This window comes from Acipenser ruthenus, chromosome 13 (genome assembly GCF_902713425.1).
Source record: "Acipenser ruthenus chromosome 13, fAciRut3.2 maternal haplotype, whole genome shotgun sequence".
NCBI lineage: Eukaryota > Metazoa > Chordata > Actinopteri > Acipenseriformes > Acipenseridae > Acipenser > Acipenser ruthenus.
The window spans coordinates 33577315-33599664 of NC_081201.1; the positions used below are offsets into that span (position 1 = coordinate 33577315).

The 22350-nt window shown below is 39.4% G+C and overlaps 1 protein-coding gene across 2 annotated transcripts in view; it reads right to left on the reverse strand.

The window, feature by feature from the left end:
* The window catches only part of LOC117417704 (glutamate receptor ionotropic, delta-1-like), a 232660-nt gene that overhangs the window by 73910 nt on the left and 136400 nt on the right, over positions 1-22350 (reverse strand). For both annotated transcript variants that reach the window (XM_034029911.3, XM_058985181.1), the window contains exon 4: positions 13753-13958. In XM_034029911.3, the coding sequence (XP_033885802.1) occupies positions 13753-13958 (206 nt within the window). The remainder of the gene's footprint in view (positions 1-13752; positions 13959-22350) is intronic.

Consider the following 22350-nt stretch of genomic DNA (forward strand, 5'->3'; position numbering starts at 1 on the left):
TCTCCAGCTCTATCCAGATGTCCATTGCATTGTTTTTCATTACAACGTTGGAATTTTGACAGGACAACCTCTATAGAGAAATAGATGTGCTATGAAAGCACCTAGGGTACAATCAGAGTTCATATACTGTGCGTTTGTTTACTCTTCAGGTAACTCACTGATTAAACTCAAGATACACTTAAGGGGAAGACTAAGGGGACATTTTACAAGATGTATTTAATGCAACTGGTCTATAAGAATAACATAAGCATGACACATTTACTTTAATATATTGAGTTAAATATATAAACACATACAGCATGCATATTGCCCATATTGCCTATGAGCCGAGACTTGATATTTTCTTGTGCTTGACTGGAAAGAAATTGAATTGCAGATTCTTTCAAAGACAAGCTCTGAAGGTTAAGTCATGGGATTTAGATCAAGCCATACAAAAACATGTTTAAATTGTCATACAAAGCTTGCTGCGTGTGCAGGCTCACAAAGCAACTAGGGAAGAGCCCTTGTGACCTTGCTATTCCTGGAACATGCTACTCCAGAGCAACTGAAGTCGGTTCATGCATTTGTATGTGTTTGTAACTTTAATTGGCAGTGTGAAAGGGTGGTGGGTGATTCACTGACACACAGGAGACAGAAGGTGTACTTGAAGCACCTCACAGGTGCCCAGTTTTATTGCCCAGCCGGGTGTATTTTTTTCTTTTAGCCCGCAGAGGGCGCTGTTCACCGTGGTCTGCTTACCAACGATGGTAAAAACAGAACCACGAAATACCAGATGCGGTACAGAACAAGTGCTCAAACAATAATTCAAAAACCAAAGGCGAAAGTAAAAAGGAAAATAAAACACAGTAACAAAACTACAAATAAAAGGTGCTGCACTTTGGCAGCGTTACCCCAGCCGTCGCTAGCCGCACGGCCCGGGTCTCCGTCCTACTCTGACCGCCTCCTCAGTCTACCCTAGAACTACACAGGGGGTCTGCCCACGGGTTCCCCACTAATATTAAGTTTCTTTTCTTTATCTTTTTCGTTTTTTTTTTTGGTCCCGGTTTTCTCTCGGTCCCGGCTGTTCTCAGCTCTCAACCCGAGCTCCTGTACTTCCCGGTACGTCTTTTAAAAGGGCAGATCTGAGGAAACAGCAGTATTATTTTATAGGGTAAACAATCCCATTAAAGCCCGCCTCCCAGCCACTCAGAAAGGGGGAAAGCGCACACACCCTCTTCCCCACCTCTCCGTGTCACCGCCATGACTGGCAGGCCGACCCCACGGGACTGCCGCCCCCTTCCTGCAGCATCGTGCATGCGTCAGACGGCCAGTCCAGATCTCTCCCTGTTACAGGCAGATATGAAAAAAGTTCAGTTTGTTTGCATGCATGCATGTGGAATGAGAATCAGCACATTTTAAATCTATGTGGATTTTTTTTCTATGTAGAGGTACATGTGCTTGTTGTATATGTGTCATTTGTTACAGCCAATTAAATTATTCCATAAATATTAGCTGGGTGTAGAAACATGTATAGAAATGTGCAGTATTTATCACCAGATAGTGCTGAGAAAGCCTTTTAATGAGTTGTGTTTATTGGTGGAATGCTTGATGTCTTTATGTCTATGTTTGTATCCCATTGACCATGCTATGTAATAGGAGTCTTCATTAATATGTTGTATCATTATATGTTTTTGCCATTATAGTCCAATGAGTTAACTGGTAATGGCAATCCTATCAGATTATATACAATATATATAACGAAAAAAATTGCTAACGTTACTTGGAAGCATTTGTTTTCTTTACTTGTGTGGCGAATCTGCCATTAAGCGACTCAAACTGTGTGTGTGTCTCTGTATATAGGGTTGTATACTATTAGGAACATATTGAGTTTTGCACATTGCTGCTTGTATGCAGACAGTTCAATAAAATAAACCGCCTACCCTTCCATTAAAAGTTATCTCTCTTCTATTTATGCTACTACCCTTTTTTACAACAGCAACGCCATTGGAACAGATAGATATACGAGGGTGCTGAGCACCTGCTTACTGTTCCCCATGCAGTGCATAGGCTGCAGTGTAGTACTTGTGTCTTTACTGTAGTTTAAAATAAAGAAGCAACACGTTGTTTATGCTATATTGAACGTTTGTCATATGGTTGTGTTTTTTTGTTGTTTTCTTTTGTTTTCAATTTACGTAAAACAAATCCTATGTCAAAATGTTTAATAGTCAAAAGTTCCACTTTTCTACAGTAATTTTCCAGTGAGTTAGCGTTTTATTTTTATTTCACAAACAGCACTATTTGTGTTTTATGTTTGAAAACCGCCATGATGTAAGTTAAATGCAAAAGCATATTGTTTAAAATCAATACTTTCTGTAACTTCCCAATGTATGCAGTGCTCACACAGATCATGTTTTCGCCTCACACAAACAGTTCAGTGCCGCTTCCTGCTCCATTGGGTCAGGGACGATAATTCTGTTTATCGATAATAGTTTTTCAACGCAATAAAATTCTCTGCAAAAAAATTATCGCGATTATCGATACTGGCGATTATTGTTCCAACTCTACTACAGTAGAGAACAAAATACCTTCACCGTTTGATAAACAAGCCGGATCCAATGCAGGCTTCTGCAGTACACAGCCTGTTTGTTCTCAAACTGACATCACCGGCAGCAGTTGCCAGATCACGTTGTTTTTTTTTGGTTGGGCCACTTGGGAGAGACTTCAAATCCATTTTTCTTAGAAGTTAAGCAAAAAAATATAAACAACGTATACATTTTTAGAAAGGTGTTATCATGTACTGTATTTATATGTTGTCAACAAAAAATGTATTTCACATGCTACTTACACTTTAATATCAAGTTTGCAGTACCTCATCCTTATTGACACCTTATTGCCAAAACTATGTATACCCTCGCTGCAGAGCTCTGCATGGGGGAGGTGGGGCAGCAACATCAAAATTCAAAAGCTTTTAAGCAAGTGGGGAAGATGAAATTAGCAAAGGAATCTTGCAAATCTCTGTGCTTATGAAGTGACAGTTCCCTGGAGCAGTTCCAGATTATGATGTTAGCTTTTTCAATTATAGTTTGAGGCTATAAATGTTAGTTTTTTTTTTACTTGGATTAAAGAAATCAGAAACCAATGACAATCAGTGACAATGTTTCCAAATATTTTTTATAGCAACATATCTATAGCCCTTTCTGTTAATTTTTTTTTTTTTAATGTGTAATTTCTTCAAGCACCGCATTGTTGACTAAGGCTGTTTTAAGCACAGCCTCCTGGTATCTTATCTTTTCCTGTGCCTCAGATCCATCGTCTGTCACCTCTCCCATGGTTTAGAAAGACAGACATGGGAAGTGGACCAGCAAGCTGTGGTTACCAGCAAATAGTACCTAAGTTGTATCTAACTAGATATGTTTTTACCAATTTTTGACGTGTATCGATAGGCCAAAAGGCCTTCTCTTGTTCATAAAAGAGGTATATCTTGTTTTGGACAACAAGCTTAGAGAATTATGGACTTCAAAAATCTCCCTGAACTATAAAAAATACATCAGACTTTGTCATACAGGGCCCCTAGTTTTCATGGGTTATTTTGTTTATATATTATTATTTTATTATTTAATTCATGGATATGTTGTTGACTTCTTTACCAACAGTCTGGAACAGTTTCATGAATACCAGGAATTGCTGTGTTTCATCACTTTTAAATAGGGACCACAGGTAGTCAAGGATGTAAAATAAATAAATAAATAAATAAATAAATAAATAAATAAATAAATACACAATAGTGGCTAAAATGCATTGTTACACAACTGTGCTAAACAACTAAGTGTCCCTGTTGTTTTCCACTTATTTTATTAGGTTAACTTTCTTTCACAATCAGAAGCTAACATCATAATCTCCAGCACTGCTTAACCCACTAGACAAAGCTTCTGTAACAGCAGAATGCATGACGATCCCATCAGGAAGTTTGGAGCTCATCAGCTAATGACGAAAGTGTCGAAACCGATCTTCTCAAGCACAGCGCTCAGGACAAATAGAACTGTCATGAGGAAGCCATGAAAAAGATATGCCCCTTCTTTCCGGTAATTCGAGGGAGCTAGCCAGTGCATAAGGGTCTACAGAGCAGCTGACTGTGTGAAAAAATTAGCGCTGGCCACTTCTTAGAGCTAAAGTAATTCTCGTGTTTAGATGTCAGCAGTTTCTAGTCCACGGGGAGAGCATATCAGTTTAAGTTCTACATACACTTCATTGAACCCCACTGAAGTTGAATTATTAAGTTTTACTACATCAACAGGATGTGAATTTACGAAATAGAAAAGCCACCCTGATTTTTACCACCATGCAAATTCAAACCATCAGTCTCGGCTAGAGAGAGGTCCAGAACCAAACTGCAGAGAAGTGCTCACGTCAAGATGGAAGTGTGTCTACAGAGCTGTGAGGGGAAGCTTTTGTGGTGAGTGCCTGCATGCCTGTCTGCCTGCCAGCACCATGCTAACATCTGATAAGCACTAGCACTGACAAAACAAAAATACTCAAATTACTTTAAACATTAACTCTAACAAGAGTGGCATAAGTGACTAAGTGATAAAGCTTTCTATAAACAGTGTATAACAAACATCATGACAAGTGAGCATTTCAAACCATTTTTGGTCTTTTTTATAAATGAGAGAAAAACAACACACTGAAAATTTGAACTGATATTAGTCTTCATTTTCACTGCTTGCTTGGTTATTTGCATAGATAATGTAATGTATAATTATGTATGGTAAAAGCACTTTAAAGGCTTTGGAAGACCTGCTGGATCTGTTTTGCAGATCCAGCAGGTCTTGGTTTTTATTTAAGATATTACCTTTATCTGTTTGACCCAGTGGAGAATGCGCAATACTGGAGCTTCCAAGTAACCTGATGGCCCTGGCAGGTTACAAGGGCACAGAGGACACAGAGAGATCGACCCACAGCTGTCATAGTGCTTCAATAACAATTTTCTACACATGTCAAAACCTTGTAAATCAGTGTACAGATTGGCAAACAGTCACAAAGTGCCTTGACTCATCCATACCTTCATGCACTCAATCATAAATTCTTCTCTGAGGAAAACTATACGTGAAAGAGATAGACAGACAGCCTTTTTGGTTAATGGCTTGAGCAGTGTTAGGAGTTCAGCAATGCTGTGCTTGTATTTACAGGGTGATTCATAAACAATGCACCATTGAAAACTATAGATGAAAGGTTACTGCCGCATCCTGGTACCTGAAACTCCCTCCAGAGATCTCCAATGCAACATTCAATCGATTACATAGAATATGAAATAAGTCCATATCCTGAATTAACATAAAAAAGTGAGCCAAAAGATTATCATCACAATAAAAGGGGGACCAGTAGTAATGTTAATAAACCGAGGAAAGAGACAGTTGCACATTAATTAAGGTGCATTTGTCGCATGATGGGTGGAGGGTAAATGGTCATCAAGAATTGATTGCCCTCACCAAACAGTGTGCGATAAGGGGAGGTGGAGAGTGGAATGAGGAATGGAGACTGAGAGAAAGAGAGAGAGATAGTAACAGTGTGAGAGAAAGAGATTGAGAAAAAGAGAAGGAGCAAAGCAGTGGCCAGAGATAGATGGCTCGTTGGCAGCCTTCATTTTCACCATGCATTGTGAGGAAAATGAAATTCAGGAGGTACATAATGAGGTCTGGGGATGGGGTCACAGAAGGAGCCCGTAGACTTTAAATGTGTGATAAGAACAGACAGCTAACTAGATAAACTCTGCAGCAAACTCCCTCACTCCCCACCCCACTGAAATATAAAACAAGACAAAAGTGATATCCGGCAAACTCAATTTACCCAGCTCAAAGTTATCAGGAGGGAGCTTTCTTAGTTCTAACAAGTTGCATTCTTCTTGCCAGAGCTTTTCCGAATACCTGTGCTATTTGTACAGGGAAACACTTCTATTTTTTTTCATGTTCAGGTACCCTAAGCTTTGCTAAAATATTTGTAGGACTAAATCTTATCTACTTAAACTGCTGCTGTGGCTGCGAGTAGACATGCATGAAGGTGGCATAGTTTAACAGAAAACCTTTGGTCTAGCATAGGACACATCATATATGTTCCTTTTTATTATATCCTCTTTGCAAAACTGTTGAAAGCATGCTCAGAATATCACCTATAACTATGAAACACTCAACAGAGCTAAATTTAGACATAATCAAAGATAAACAATAAATTAAATGGCAAACATTTAGACTTCATTCAAGACACTGAGAAAAACTTTGGTAAGCCATCACTATAACAATGACATTCAGAGCAATGCAATCAATGACCACGGCAGTAATTAACATTCCAAACAAATCTCACGGAGTCGCTATCTATTTTAATTACTGCTGTACTTTAAATTCCCAACCGAAAACGCTATCGGACACGCTTAATTATTCCTGGCCCTGCTCATTAGTTTCCAGGATTCTTGGGGAGAACGCGACAGTGACGGATTGGAGAACACTGAGGCTGTGCGAAATGGGAAGCTCGCTCCCCATGACTGAAGCGCTCTGCTGGAGTAATGATTTGGTTCTGATAAACAAACACGGGGGCTCTTCTCCCTGAATCAATAGCCTGAGTTACATATGCAATCGGAGCGGTGTCATTAAAGATCAGAGTGACCCGCTTGATTTATGCCCTAACAGACCAGTGGGGCTGATACCATATTAAGCAGATAGAAATAATTGCTAGCTTTATAAATCATACATTAGGAACTACACCATGGCCCACAAATACTGGCACAGATCTATAGTATTCCCATTGTATTCTTAAACAGTTTTCTTGGTAGCAACTGGACAACGAGGGCCAAAATTGTCCTTTCTCAACAGATTCACATGCCTAATTCCATGGACATGTATCTCTATGTTATATATTATGTCTAATACACTGTCGAATACTTCAACATAATAAGCAACTCTAAAAGCAGCACTATATATCATCTACATTTTCTTAACGTGGTGCTTGCTTAATACATTATTACTGTATGTGCGTTCTCTACCATTCATTATTGTTCTTTCTACTTTGGTTTCTCACATGCACACGAGACTGCTCATGTTCTGACTGCATCGCCAAGGTCGATATATTTTAGCTTGCTGTTTATTTTTGCGCAAAGTCTCTCTCTCTCTCTCTCCCTCTCCCTCTCCCTCTCTCTCTCTCTCTCTCTCTCTCTCTCTCTCTCTCTCTCTCTAAACTGCTGGAGGAAAGCCTGTGGATGTTTTTCAGAATGTGGTAAAAGATCAAATAAACATAATCGCTTCACAGTACCCTGGCCATGACAGTCTGTCCTGTAGTGTATTTAAGTAAATGGGCCTTAACATGGACACCACTACTGTATCACAGATCACCCTTATTAATCAGAAGCTGACCTTTGAGCCTACTCCTCTGTAAATTGCCATGCTTATTTGTGTTTTGCCATGCTTTCACTAGGATTTTACTATGACTTGCAACTGTTTGCTGTTCTTTCACCTGGTATACAGTACCATAGTACATTTGTATAAGGAATAACATTACTCACTGTACACTGCTGCAGTAGAGAAATCTAGCCTAAATAAATTGAAAGACACCAACCTCAAGAGGTGTTGTGTGTACCTGTGAAGGTGCTGTATTGTCCTGTTTTTCATATTATGTCAATAATACTACCCAATGGTGTATTGATGGTAGTATTAAAATATCATTGCCCATCACTTGCTGAGTTTAATTGCTCCGTTGTGAATGTTTATTTTTTTCTCAAGAGCGATAGAAAGTGTCTGAGTGATGCTCTATTTAACTTATCACCCAATCAATTTTATCTGCCAGTCATTTTTTATTTGTATTTTTAAGCGTGTCATCCTAAAACATCTGATCACAACCACTTTCTCTGCAAATGGAACATAAAGTATAGACCAAAATATAGAGTTCTTACTGGAGGTAATTCCCCTGATTGTCATGTAACAATGGGAGCCAGTTTAACACCACAGAGCACTAGAGAGTGTACTTTAAAATGGCTTGAGGGGGCCGGAGACAGTGCCTAAATAATTATCTTAAAACCGCAGCATAAAACCCATGTCCAAACTGCAAAACGAGAGAGGAGTTTACTTAATATTCTAACCCAAGCAGGACGTGTGTTACAGATCCAGATTATGAAACCAGTAAAATCACAGTTATTCTGAGACACCTCTCAGCTATGCTGTGTTTATTAAGGGACGAGCGTAACATAGGAGTTTGAGTTGTTGCTGTAGAAACCATTATCCTGTGCGGAAGAAGCAGCTCATGCCGAGCCCTGCAGGGACTGTTAATTGTGTTGTAATGCAGGAAAGCACTTGAAGCTTGACAAAGAAAAGATACAAATCCATAAGTTACATTATATTTATTATAATGCATTGCATTGTGAGGTATAGCCACTGTAAGATGCAAGCACCGTTAACCCTTTCATCCAGATACGTCTGCAGGTTTTGATTGTGCTGCAGCTTTCACAGCTGACAGGGTTTATCTTTTCCATCGTTCATTTTGTGTTTGTTTGTGCTCCACTTTGCCACATGATGTAGCTCATTAGTAGTGATCTGTCAGTAGCTCGATCTTGATATGAGGTGTAGTTACAATTACATATCCTAGGGATTAGCAGAACTTCTGGGGGCTCCAAAATGAAACAAAATATAGATATCAATGATTATAATTTCTTTAACTATAATGAATGTTATAATTATTGGTGTGTGTGTTGGCTTGAAGGAATGACTACAGTTTGGTTAGGATGCTTCAGGCTTCTACCATGATGTTAATAATTTAGGCTAGAATTGCTAGTGTTACTGTTATGCTGAATATATGCATGCGCATACTTGCATATGCTATGGCAAACGATGGTGTATCATATGGTCAGATGCAAAAATCAAAAAGCAAAGCAAAAGAACATGGTCCATGAAAATGAAAATGAAAATGGCACAATGAAAATGAAAATACTCTGTGCTGCCCTCTATCCTTCTGTGTTGAGTTTGTTGTAATGGCAAGGATTCTAAAAACACAAGTGCTCTTCTTTGTTGTTTGTTCTAGGCCAATAGATTCAATTCCCTCAAACTCTATGATGTGACATAGTATATAAGTGGGTATACACGAATGTATACCCACTTATATACTCCCACCCACTCTCATAAACTATCAGCCAAATAACCTTATTACAATGAACAATGCACGACTCAGCTAATGATTCGTAAGCTCTGGTTGAACTCTGACCCATTTCAGACAGCTAGAATGTTATGATTCATTTTAAAAGAGCAAAATGTCTTTTGCGTCTAAATATCTAAATACAGGTTTTGAAAATTCGATTACAGTTCCTCAGTCACAGTAGTTTGCAGCAGTAAAAAAAAAATGTTTCAGCTATCAAACTGTCAAACGTAGAGTGCAGTTTGTCTGCTTTGCAAGATGCTGCACATTGGTATGAGTACTGCAGTTTAAGGCTGCATTATAAAACTGTGTTGCATTTGCAGTTATATACTACGTAGCAGGGGTGTTGATTCCTGGTCCTCAAGGACTCCAAACAGTCCAGGTTTTTGTTTCAACCAGGAACTAAACATTTGTTTCAACATTAATTGTTTTCCAGGCAGCCTCTGACACTTCAAACAGTGTGTAGCTACATCATTATTTATAGTCTTCATCACCAGTCTGCAATAGAAATTAAGGAAGAAAAAAAAAACAGAACTAGTTCAACCAAGTATCTAGAGCGTTGGAGATACTTGAGGACCAGTATTGTAAATCACTGCTGTAAAAGATCTGCAGAGACAAATTCACTAGTTCAATAAGGGAATGCTTTATTAGCACTGTCATCAGACTTAGAATAAAAGACTCCTCAGAAACAAAGGGAATACACTTTAAAAAACAACTCTTTCTATCTTTTTTTTTAATAGACACAGTGTTTATCTATTAGTGTAGGCTCTATTCAAGAAACTTTATTTTATTAAGAACAGTATTTACATAAATATATCTTTTTTTATAAATAAACTAGAACTAGATATTTACAGAGTGCTGCTGTCGGTTTCTTCAATAACATTCAACTGTAGAAGCAGGTTCATTAATAACAAACTTTATTTTATGAATTTGATACTGTATTTATCAATCCTTCTTCATGTGGCATGTTTATCCACCCTATATGTTGGTTGTTTTTAGGACTAAGTATGGGAGATTTGCCCTCTGAACATTAAGATCCCTGACTTTGGGTATTTGACGCAGATCCTGTTGTTGTTTTTAGCTCCATTGAAAGCATTGGGATTCAGGATGCCTTGCTGGTTTGGGATTTCCTAATGAAGACTCCCTCATAGACATGCTGCATGTTCTGTAGTCTGAGGTCTGTGCTTGTTACCTCTCTGTGCTTACTATAGACCTCTGCATTATGCCTGAGGACGTGAGGCGACAAGGTTTCACAGCTAATTCCTTATTGAAACGGTCTGTTACTGAAATGCCTGCATGCGTTATTGACAACTGCCAATAATAACGCAGGGACCTGGAAAAAAATGAAGAAGTGAACGGATAAGAAAATAAAGGAAAAAAAAAACACTGCCGGGAGCCCAGAGAAATGAGATCTACCTGTTTGTCGGTACCGAAAACGGGAAATATGTTCCAGCGAGACTATCAAGCTTTTTTAATCAAACGGTTCCTGACTGGCAGCCTAATACTCCTTTCTCTTTTTATGGCTTTTGATTTTTCTCACCTGTAAGAGGCAATCACTGCTCATAACAACCTTCCCTGACCTAAGCTTTGCAAAACCCCTCCTGATCATCCTCTTACCCCTCACTGTCTGAATCTCGCTGGGGTAATGAAAAAGCTGTCACTCACTCTGTCTCTGCCAACCCACCTGCATCCACGTCACACTGCAGACAACAATGGTGTTGCTGCATGAGTCTGTTCTCCTGTCTGTGTATCATTTATCAACTCCCAAGCCTGTACAAAAACTGCCCAATCAGTGTGTCTCTAGGATGAGGGTGTCAGCACAAACTGGCTGCACACCTAGGAACTGTGAGATCCGAGTCATTTTTGTATTATTATTATTATTATTATTATAAAAGTCCCTTGATATATACGGAGATATCATCCTGAGATATTGATGCTCTGTTGCATCTCAGATACAAAACCAGACTCATCTTCTGTGAGGGAAGAAAGGGAATAGGTAATCATGCAAACAAAAGGCAAGGTTCAGAACTATCAACAGAGTTCTACTTGAGTCATATCTCCAATAACACCAACTACCACCGCACAACTACCATCGCACAACTACCACCGCACAACTACCATCGCACAACTACCACCGCACAACTACCACTGCACAACTACCATCGCACAACTACCACTGCACAACTACCACCGCACAACTACAATAGCACAACTACCACCGCACAACTACCACCGCACAACTACCACCGCACAACTACCATCGCACAACTACCACCGCACAACTACCACCGCACAACTACCATCGCACAACTACCACTGCACAACTACCATCACACAACTACCAACGCACAACTACAATAGCACAACTACCACCGCACAACTACCACCGCACAACTACCATCGCACAACTACCACCGCACAACTACCATCGCACAACTACCACTGCACAACTACCACCGCACAACTACCACCGCACAACTACCATCGCACAACTACCACTGCACAACTACCACCGCACAACTACCACTGCACATTTAACTGGTGGCTGTATTTAGATATAGATGTTGAAAATATTCAGTAGAACATTCTTTGAGTTCTGTTTCTGTGGAAAATACACATATCTCTGCATGCTTCTACTGAAAATGGTCAAAAGAAAAAAAAACAGTCATTCATAAAAAAATATATATAAATAACAAAAGAGCCAAGTTTTCTGCTATATTAGAACGAACCCAGAATCGGACCCTAACAAGAAACCTCAAACTTTCTCCAACTCTAATAGCTTACCCTAACCCTATCCCTTACCCTAACCCTAATTCTAATGCAATAATGCATTAGGGACAAACAACGACAAAGTTCAATACCATTGGCCAGTTCCTCCAAGCAGCTAATTATTGGATTATACATATCAAAAGGAGTGGATGGATATTTTAAGTGTGGAGTTGTGCCAGGCTTTCTGGTTCAGTGATTTAGAGTCACAGAGAACACGGACTGAAAGCTACCAGTATAGATTGTGCTCCCACTAGTTTCAGTGTCTGGGGTCATTAAGATAGAAGCCCAAAGCCTGCATCGCTATATATCTACAAACACACTAAAGCGCATTAAGTCTAATTTGAAATATCACTAGCACCTAGATGTGTTATTAATTGCCTTACTATATATATTGTAAAACGATTACCCTCACTCGGGTTCGTTGCCCCTTTAAGAATGCGACCCAGACACGAGAAATTGATTTTTTCCAGCGCTCACGCGCTATTTTTTTAATAAACACAACAGTAAATAAAATACACAAAATAAACACCTAGCTCTTTTGAGCACTAACTACACACGCAGGAACCTAACTATCACAGGACGGCTAAGCCGTTTCCCTGTTCCATCAAAACTTAACCACACGGGTTTGCACTGTACCTTTTTCTCGGGACTGCCAGGAAGCAGAGCACTCCTTTCTGCCTCCTTCCATTCAGCAGCCCTGAGCAGACTGCCTGCTCTCTTTTTAAACCCCCGCACCTGGGCCTAATTTCCAATAACGCCCAGGTGCGGATAATAATTAACAATAAAACAATTAAACAATTAACAAAACAATAAAGCAACACAAAATCAAACCAGTGCATTTCTATAGCAGGGAGGTTTTAACCCCCTCCCTGCTGTTTCTCATAACCCGCTATTTTACAATATATATATATATATATATATATATATATATATATATATATATATATATATATATATATATATATATATATGTGTGTTTTTAATTTGTTGATTTAGCAGATTCCTTTATCCAAGGCAACTTACAGAGACTGGGGTGTGTGAACGATGCATCAGCTGCAGAATCACTTACAATAATGTCTCACCCGAAAGACAGAGCACAAGGAGGTTGCTCGGGGTCACACAGTGAGTGAGCTGGGTTTTGAACTAGGGACCTCCTGGATACAAGCCCTTTTCTTTAACCACTGGACCACACAGCCTCCTATATATATATATATATATATATATATATATATATATATATATATATATATATATATATATATATATATATATATATAGGAGGCTGTGTGTAGAACACTGCATAGTTTTCTTCTGAGAAAAAGTTTCCTAACATTCCTTTTATTCCACACAATTTAGAAATCTGTAATTTACGAACAGCACTCAATTGAATCACTGACTTCAGCAATCCATTTTTGCATAAGGGACAAAACCTCTTCAATACCAATCTAATACCAATCAATAGTTTAATTTAAAAGGTTCTATCACACTGATCTGGTGGTGGCACAATATGATTCATACAGACACATCCTTACATAAATGGCTCAGCAACATGGTGGATTCTCCAATATAATCTGGGAGTCTGAGCTGCATTATATATGATTGAAAGGTGAATGCCATAAGCAGGGTGTTGCATTATAGGATTTTTCCCAATCTAGGGATCCTCAAGAGGAAAAGCTGAACTGATCTGAAATTATCTTATCAACAGAGCATAATTCAATTCCTCTGAGGGGTAGGTTTGTGTGTCTCTGACACTGTGAAGGATGCAGAAAGCTCTGCCTTGTTTAGTTATGCAATACTTGTGCATCAGTCCCCACAATCTCTCAATGTCCCAAAACTCACCTCATGGATGAAGGTTTGGGCCCCCTTGGGGCTGAGAAGCAGTATGGCACGGCGCAGAGTGTCCCGGTAGCGGTTGAGCTCCTCGGTCCTCATGGTGCTGAAAAGGTTGGCGAAGACGTGGCTGATATTCCGGTCCACTCGCTGCAGAGACACGTCTAGCCCCAGTCGGGAAGCCTGGTCCAGAAAGCTTTGCAGCCCCCGGATATCTGTAATATAAAATAGAGTGGGTGAGGAGTGGGCTGCAGTGGTGATAGGAAACTTGACTGTGCAAGCTCCGTTTAAATACTATTTTTAGCCTGCTCTGTCCTGCTTTATGGTATAGTATGGTATGGTACGGTATGGTATGGTATGGTATGGTATGGTATGGTATGGTGTGGTGTGGTGTGGTGTGGTGTGGAAGAGTATGGTAGAGTACAGTACAGATTAGTCCGAAGTAACAGTAAATGTCAAATAGAAGGCCACAACTAGAAGTGAATTTAGCTGAAAGACAGTTAGAGACAACTATATGGAAAATAATTTAGATTCAATATTCAGTCCAGACCTATTAATGAAAACTTCATTAAAAATATAAGCAGTAAATCAAAACTTTTACGTAATGACATTGATATCATTGGGAATTTTTTTTTTTTGTACTTCAAGTATTCAAGCTAGGGCCTGAAATATCTCCTGTTTTTTACAGCAGATCAATCTGTGAGTGATTCCGGAAACACAGAACAACAATTCATTTTCAAATGTATTTTTCACACCCATCGTTGCGAGAGAAAAATGAACCAACAAACCCAAATTTAAAACTACCCACTGCTCGTGATTCCGCTTCACTTCATGGGACTGGAATCACAACAGAGGCATTTACCTTTACAGCTCGCTGAAGATAAACTCCACTTTTCAACATCTCACCGTTCTAAAGCGCGTTACTCCCTTTGCAACGCTTGCCTGTAATTGTTTGTGGCATTATTCTGAATCCTAGAACTCATATATCAGGCCTCCATCCACTAATCCATCTGTTTATATTATCTTAGTACCTATAAAAACAATGCTGTAATGTTTTCTTTCTTTCTTTCTTTCTTTCTTTCTTTCTTTCTGTCATGATTTTTTATCCACATATATTTCTTATACATTCCACATATCTTTCAGCAGATCAAACTAAATAAGGCATGACAGCTAAATATACTGTACCTAAATCCTGTCGAGATAACACTAACACCCTACATTGCACATATAGTAACTGTACTACAGTGCTCAAAAGTTGGCATTTTTTCCATGAAACTTTTAGCGTATGATTTTAAGTCTTTATAAAGAAGTTTAGCTACAAAAATGGACCAAGAGAAAAATAATTAAAAAAAAACCTTTAGTCCTGTATTCTTGACAAGATCTGTAACCAGTAGGTTTAAGTGCAAGGCAGATGCATCATCCTCAACAGTGTTCCAGCTCCCATATTAGCCCTGACAGGCAGTTTTTAGTTTTTTGGGGGGATCTAACTGTCTCTTGAGTAGGCTGTTCCTCAGCTTCTGTGTTTTCCAGTCAGACTTCTGCATAAAACAAGATGTAGTCCCTTTGTAACTCACTTGGTTTTACTTTTCTGACAGATGAAGCTACTGAGCACTCAGCGTACTAATAATGAAAAGCAGAAAGACAGACATCAGAAGGCGTGAAAACAAAGAAGACGTACACTTTTGGGTTCAGTAACTTGCCATGCATTCCATTATTTCCACATCTATAATTAGAAGCAGTAATAGATATATACAGTACTACTATAAAATGCAGTTTTGGTGGCTGGTGTCTCAAGACAAAAAAGGGTTTAAGGGTTAAGGGTTTATGGTGGAACTTAATGCTTAAAGCAGAGTACAGCTAGACAAAATCATGCTCCTTTTTGATTGATGGCATACTTTAGTTCAATTCTGCTATGATGTATGTTTTTTTTTTTTCTTCCCCAAAGCAGCACTGTGAAGTAACCAGGTGGTTTGTATAATATTTTACAAGACTGTAGAATACTGGCTCTGCAATCTGGTTACAGAAGGGACTCAGAAGGTTGATAATGCACTCCATTGGTAACTTGCAGATGGCCGGCAAGCTGCAGGCAACTACAATCTCCAAGGATGCTCATTATCGATGTTGGCCCAAGAAAAGGCTGCTCATGTCCACACTGAGAGATTTTGGAATATTTTTTCACATGTTTCCTTTGAATTCAACTGCTCTTGAACACATTTCACTGCCCACATTTACAGTATTCCACCCCATAAACTACCTTAAGTCACTATTCTCCACAATTGCCATCTCTAGAATAGACACTGGCAGTTCCTGTAACGATGTTCTCCATGGAGCATCCAGCCTGACTTCTTGATAAGCTTATCATAAGCCCCTTTCACAGTGGCACTCCTACCCAGGTCTCGACCTGTGTTCTGGCTACCTGAGTCACAATCCTGCATAGTGTGAAACCACATACCTGAGTCGTACCTGGGTTAACCCGGGTCCCAGCAACCCACCTCAGGGTGTGGGTCGACATGCTTTGACCCGGATTGATCGAGACAAAATGCATGACGGCCGTTCGTAAGCCGATGAAATAACAAACAGCCACGCCTGCGTGAATGTTTCACTTCTGCAAGAAACGTTTCTGTTTATTCTGTTTAGCCATATTTTTGTTGTTTGAGACAGAGCATGAGCCAGATTACAGCATGAATGAAGAAACATTTGCTCTAATCAACATTTGGGCCAACGGTTCAATCCAGAGAAGCTTGGATGGAAGCGTCCATAACAAGCTGCTTCTGGGGCATTGCTACGCACATTGTGTACTTGCATCTATCACCCAGGTCAACCCTGCTTTATCAAAAGCAGTGTGAAATCGCGTAGTCGACCCGCATGCCAGTGTGAAAGGGCTTTATACTGCCAATCACTGTCCAAATGGCTCTTGGTACCAATCAACAGACAGATTGCTATTATATAGCAGACCTCCAGTAACCACCCAGTTGAACCCCAGCAGCCACTCTCTATGTCAACTGTTCAATCACGTAGACAATAGTAATTGCTAATTTGCTATTATTCATCTCATTTCATTGCTGTTATCATGTTTTGGACAGCATTCTGATTCATCCTTTATAATGTCTTCTATGGACCACCATAGTGCATGTTGCAGTCACACTGAATCTGATTGCATTGATTGGTTGAGGTTTAATTCAGCTCACTTTTGGCTTCAAATCTTAATCTGCCCCATGTTTCTAATAGCACCAGCTCTTATTGCAGTACTAAAGGTGCTCGAAAAAAAAGACAAAACTGAATCCCTGATATCTTGCACCTTAATGGGTTCCAGCATCTGTTCCTTTGGTATCTGCCAGTCAGTAATGTGTGTCACAGCAGATCAGAGCAAGCAACATCTCAGATAATCAAAAAAGATCAGGAAAGCAAATAGCTTCAAACAAGCAATATCACAGAAGTCTCTCCAGAATTGCAGTGACAAAGGGGCTTTTGAGGAAAATAGAATCCTACGAAATAAATCAGAGATTTTGTTTTTAGTGATGTCTTTTTTTTTTTCTTCCCTCACTTCAGGCTACATGAGTCATCTGCAGTGTGTACAGTGAGATGAGACAGAAGAGGTGGGTAAAGGAAATAGGTCAGACTCAGTTTGCAAGGATGGGGAGATCCTAGGTGACATGGGAAGACAGGACAGATGCGTGTTTTTTGCTGTCAATGCAAAAGAGGCAGTAGACAATAGAACAAACCCTTTTTTAAGCGTAAAAACCTAGTGGTTCTGTTTCTGACAAATGACAAATGTATTACTTAAAATAAGTATGATCACTTGTTTTAAGAAGGTAGTTGATTTCAGCAGTGACACCAGTCCCAGTCTATCGGAGGAAGTTTTTTTTCTTTTTACAGAAAAAAATATCAGAAAGAAATATCAGTTCCTTACATGTCAGAATGGTAAATCTGAATGATATTAATGGAAATGTAATAAACAGCATAGAATAATATAAAAGATCAATTTTGTGAAAGTTATTACTGCAATACATCTTTGCAATATAATGCAAAGGGATATACTGCCTGGGACTGCACTAAGCAATATGCGCAGGGCATTTTGGGGAAGTGTCGGACAGAGTTATGATATTACAGTAGAGCGCTGGATATATTAGTAGCACTGTTCAACCACATCAAATTGTTAGGTGAGTTAGGTGGTTTAATCTTAGAGAACATTCATGAAAAACAAATCACAAAACCTATTTTTCTTAAGAGAGGACCACGATTGAATGGCAGGGTCTATCTGTAGCAATAAGTTATTTTGTGATTAGTTATGATTACATATCCTTTTTGTCATACTTTTACCATGAACACAATATGTTGGTGGAATATGTGTGTGCTTGGATGTGGGTCTGTGTGTGTGCGTGAATGTAGATGGATGTTCATGTGTGCCCATTAGAGCAGAAACGGAAGCCATGTGGAAGTGCCATGTGCAAGCATCTTTCAATTGTGTGTGTCAGTAAGACATTTACACGACATTCTCTCTTCAGATCCCCTGTCATTGAGTGCCAGCGACCTTCTGCAGATCTTTAAAAAAAATGCTCGGAACAATGAAGATGCATTTAATAGGACTGACAGGGAAGGTGGTTTTAACTCGTTCAAGCTCCTTCCACGTCTCTCCCAACTGCTGCTGGTGCTGGGATCCAGCAGCTGGCATGATAAAATCAAGGTAACTAACTTAACACATTTGTCTTCTAAGTTTCAGAAAACTAGGAGTTATGTGTTTTTTAGAATATACAGGACCTGCATTATGTAAATGAGATGACCCTCAGTGACAGGCAGAGCCCTGACGCTGGTTCTTGCGCAGATGTGTGCACCTGGGATGTGTAACAGGAGACGCGTTGCTAGGCAACCAATTGAGCAGTTAGGCTCGCCTGGCGCTGAGCTGATCGGGAGGTCCTGATTGGCTGGGGGCTGTGCCCGGGGAGGCTGCGCACAGCTCAAAAGGCATCTGTGCCACAGCTCGAGGCGACTGCATGCTACACAAAGCTTTGTTTACATCCAGGAGGAGAGTGTCCCTCAACTGCAAGAGAGTGCCTGTGAAAGCTCTACTCAACCAGTCGCTGGGAGACCGGGACTTCGGGAGCAACAGCAGAAGGTTAGTTTAGAGGATGTGGTTCCCAACCAGCACACAGAGAGTTTCATAGTGTAGTAGGTTCCTGGAGCAGGATGTCTCTTTTTCTTTATTAAATCTGACACTAGGGCTACCATTGCTGGTACCCTAGTGACAGCCTGTTTTGTTATTAAATCTGCAAGCCTGTGTGGCGTGTCGACACCCAGTGCTCTGTGTCTGCCTCATTATTATTCAGTGATGAACCACGCACGTAACACTTCCCCTTGTTACATATTCACATGACTGATTAATCAGTGACGCAAATATATTGTGTTCTTGTTTATTCCATGATTGTATTCAGATACTAGACAACAGTGACTAAAGGAGGACCAACAATAAGCAGTACACAAACTACAAAAAAAGTTCCATCTTCTACCCATTCGAAAAGAGAGGTCCTGATGACTGTGTCTTTCCAACTGAGCTATCAGGTGCTTCTCAGGGTGAGTGAGAGTGACAGGCAGGCAAGAGCAATATTCCTGAAGCTGAACTGCTCGCCACTGGGCGATGGGGAGCTTTGAATCCTAGGCTGAGGATACCGACTCATTGACAGCTCATTTCTTTTCAACTATCATAAAGGGTAATGTTTTAATTACATTTTGATTTATGTGCAAGCCCGACAGTCTCTCAAGTAAGGCGAAGCATACATATTGCCACAGCTCAATCGAATCATGTGGGTCCCCGTGCAACAGCATGTTGCCTTTTGGCGTAATAATAACTAAGGTTTTTAAGTGTATTTTTTTTTAACATAGCTAGCAGACCACCACCACACTAAAAGTCTGTTACAGGGATTAGGACCCTACTGGAGCCTTACACTATGACAACTCTGGGATGTCAAGGGAAGTCCAATTGCTTGTAACTCAGGTAGTGAACTTAGAGCTATCACTTGAGTGAAAGTGACAGATCAATGGCGAAATGATAATGGGCTTATGAGAATGTTGTTATGCTAAAGAGAGCCATGGGTATATATTTATATGTCTTTGTTATTACCCCATAGGAGTTCATACCAGCACGTTCCCATCTTTCACAGGCTCAAGCACCAGGGTTAATCCATTGCTTTCATTGTGAATTTAGGTCACAGGGTTCAGCAGGTTTCCCTTCTAAATAGAAAACACATTTAACCTTAACCCTAACCCTGCTACTAACACTAACCCTGATACTAACCCTACCCATAAACCTAACCCTAACCTGATACTAGCACTAACCATAACCCTACCCCTAACCATAACCCTAACCATAACCCTAACCCTTTAACTTTACCACACTAACACTGAGACTAGATTGTTATTTAAAACTAGAAACATGGAGACTACACACTTGGCACAATGTGACAGGCAAACCCACACACACTTAAAATATCGTTAATTAGCACCTTCCAAGGAATGAAGCTAAAATGAGGGTCCTTTTTATTTGATTCCAAGCTGGAGGACACCAAAATAAAATTTATAAGGATGTACAACACATGTGGTCTTAATGTCAATCCCTGAAGCATGTCGGATGTGAGTGGGAGGTACACTATTCTTTGTCTACACACTGAGACACTGACGGACCAACCTTTTGCGCTTAAACATATTGCAATTTCAAGCAGTCTTGCTTCTAGAAGAAATGTAATAACAATGCAATTAAAAACATGAGGTTGAAGTTATGATGAAGGGTTGAAGTAGCACTGAGTAAATTCTGTAGCCATTGAACAATGCTTTTTCTCTACTACTTTCACATAACACCTCTCTCCTGTAAAAATCCTTCTAGGCTAACGTGGTCCATTGTTGCGAGAATTTATCAAAAGGTACAGGAGGGAAAGGGGAAGGAGGGCTTGTTTGCCTCGTTCTTGAGGGTTGCTGGGTGTGAATGCAATTTTTTGCATATTTTGTATTCAGTTAAAAAGTGAACCATAGACTGCAAGATCACATTTCATTTTGGATTCACCAGTAAAACGCAAGCCTTTCTAAAGTGACAAATTATTTTTTTGAGTGTGATGATCTATTGCTTTATTATAGACAGATACATACAGTATTATATTTATGACTTCATAGAGAACACAATTCTATATCAACTTGCATAGAAAATATAGTACTCTAGTTTGTTCCTCTCACAACACAATTTTATCAAGCTTAAAAGTAATCCTATGAAAATGTCACTGGAATGATATGTTGCCCGCTAGACAAACAGAATGGTCAAACGGCTACACACTGGAAAATGCAAACCCAATAAACCACCGCCTGTTTAAAGGAATATATCAAACTTTCAGAGTTTTCTCTGAATGCTTGAAATTACACTCTCAGCAACAAATAAGATAAATTGCATTCATCTCAATTGGAGTGAAATTGCCAGGCTTGCATGAATATCTCAGAATTGATATTTGCCAATAAACGCACTGCTTCATTTCTTAAGCCCCATTTCTTTTCTCTGGTAAAGAAAAAAACAGCTAGAGATTACATAATCACTTCCAAGGGCATTTTTGTGCTGCTATTACCATTAAGAAAAATTAAGGCCTTATTTACATAATGATGCAAACTATAGAAAATTGCTTATTACTTGAAAACTAGAAGGGGGAGGGAGGAGTGGATTATCATTTTTACTTAAATTGGCTCTAATTTTGATGTAAAAGGGACTGAATGTTCTCTGAGAAATCCATCTGATATGTAACCTGAAATTACCTAAAACAGCTCAAAAGCCTTAACAACTGAAATGTCAATTATATTATAGACAAGAAATGTTTGATATATAGAAGTACTTAAAGAAATTTAAAAAAACGCACAGTAAGTTAGAAATAGTAATATGATCAGAACTATATATTGGAGCAACAGAACCCAAACATCATAAATCTCAAATACAAATAAATCAATTACATTTTAAACTATTTGTACAAAAGAAAATTAGCATAACAGTTAAGGTAAGGGTACTGCAGGTAATTACTGGAAATAGATATAAAAATTGTACTTATTGGTGCTATCACATTTATACAGGATGAATTAATGTTGATAAAGAGTTTAATGTGCCACACATATACCTAAATTCAATTTGGAAATTGTGCAGCAGATCTTCCAGGAATACTATTGAATTACCAATACTTACTTTAACATGATGCTATGTGTAGATGCAGTTAGGTAAGCCAATAAGACAAGGTCTGTTTGTGTGAGTCTGGCTGTTGGGGAGTTAAAAGCTGTGATCACATCACAAGAGACTCCATTACTGTATTTTTTCCAATCGCTCTTCGGGGAGCGTTTATTTCTTTCGAAGAAGAGGAAACAAATAGATTCTTACATTGGCAAAGCAAACGTCTTCTTTAATAAGTAATTAAATAGCGCTGAAAGGTGCAAGGAGAAGAGAGCGCTGGAGACTGACGATCTCCCTTGGCCCACGGGTCAGGGAACCTCACAAATAGAGACGCAGCTAACGAATGGTGTGATACTGGACAGATGAGTGGCTCCCAGCAATGAAGCCTCAAACCCATTGGTCTGAAACAGAAGCAAGGTGAGCAG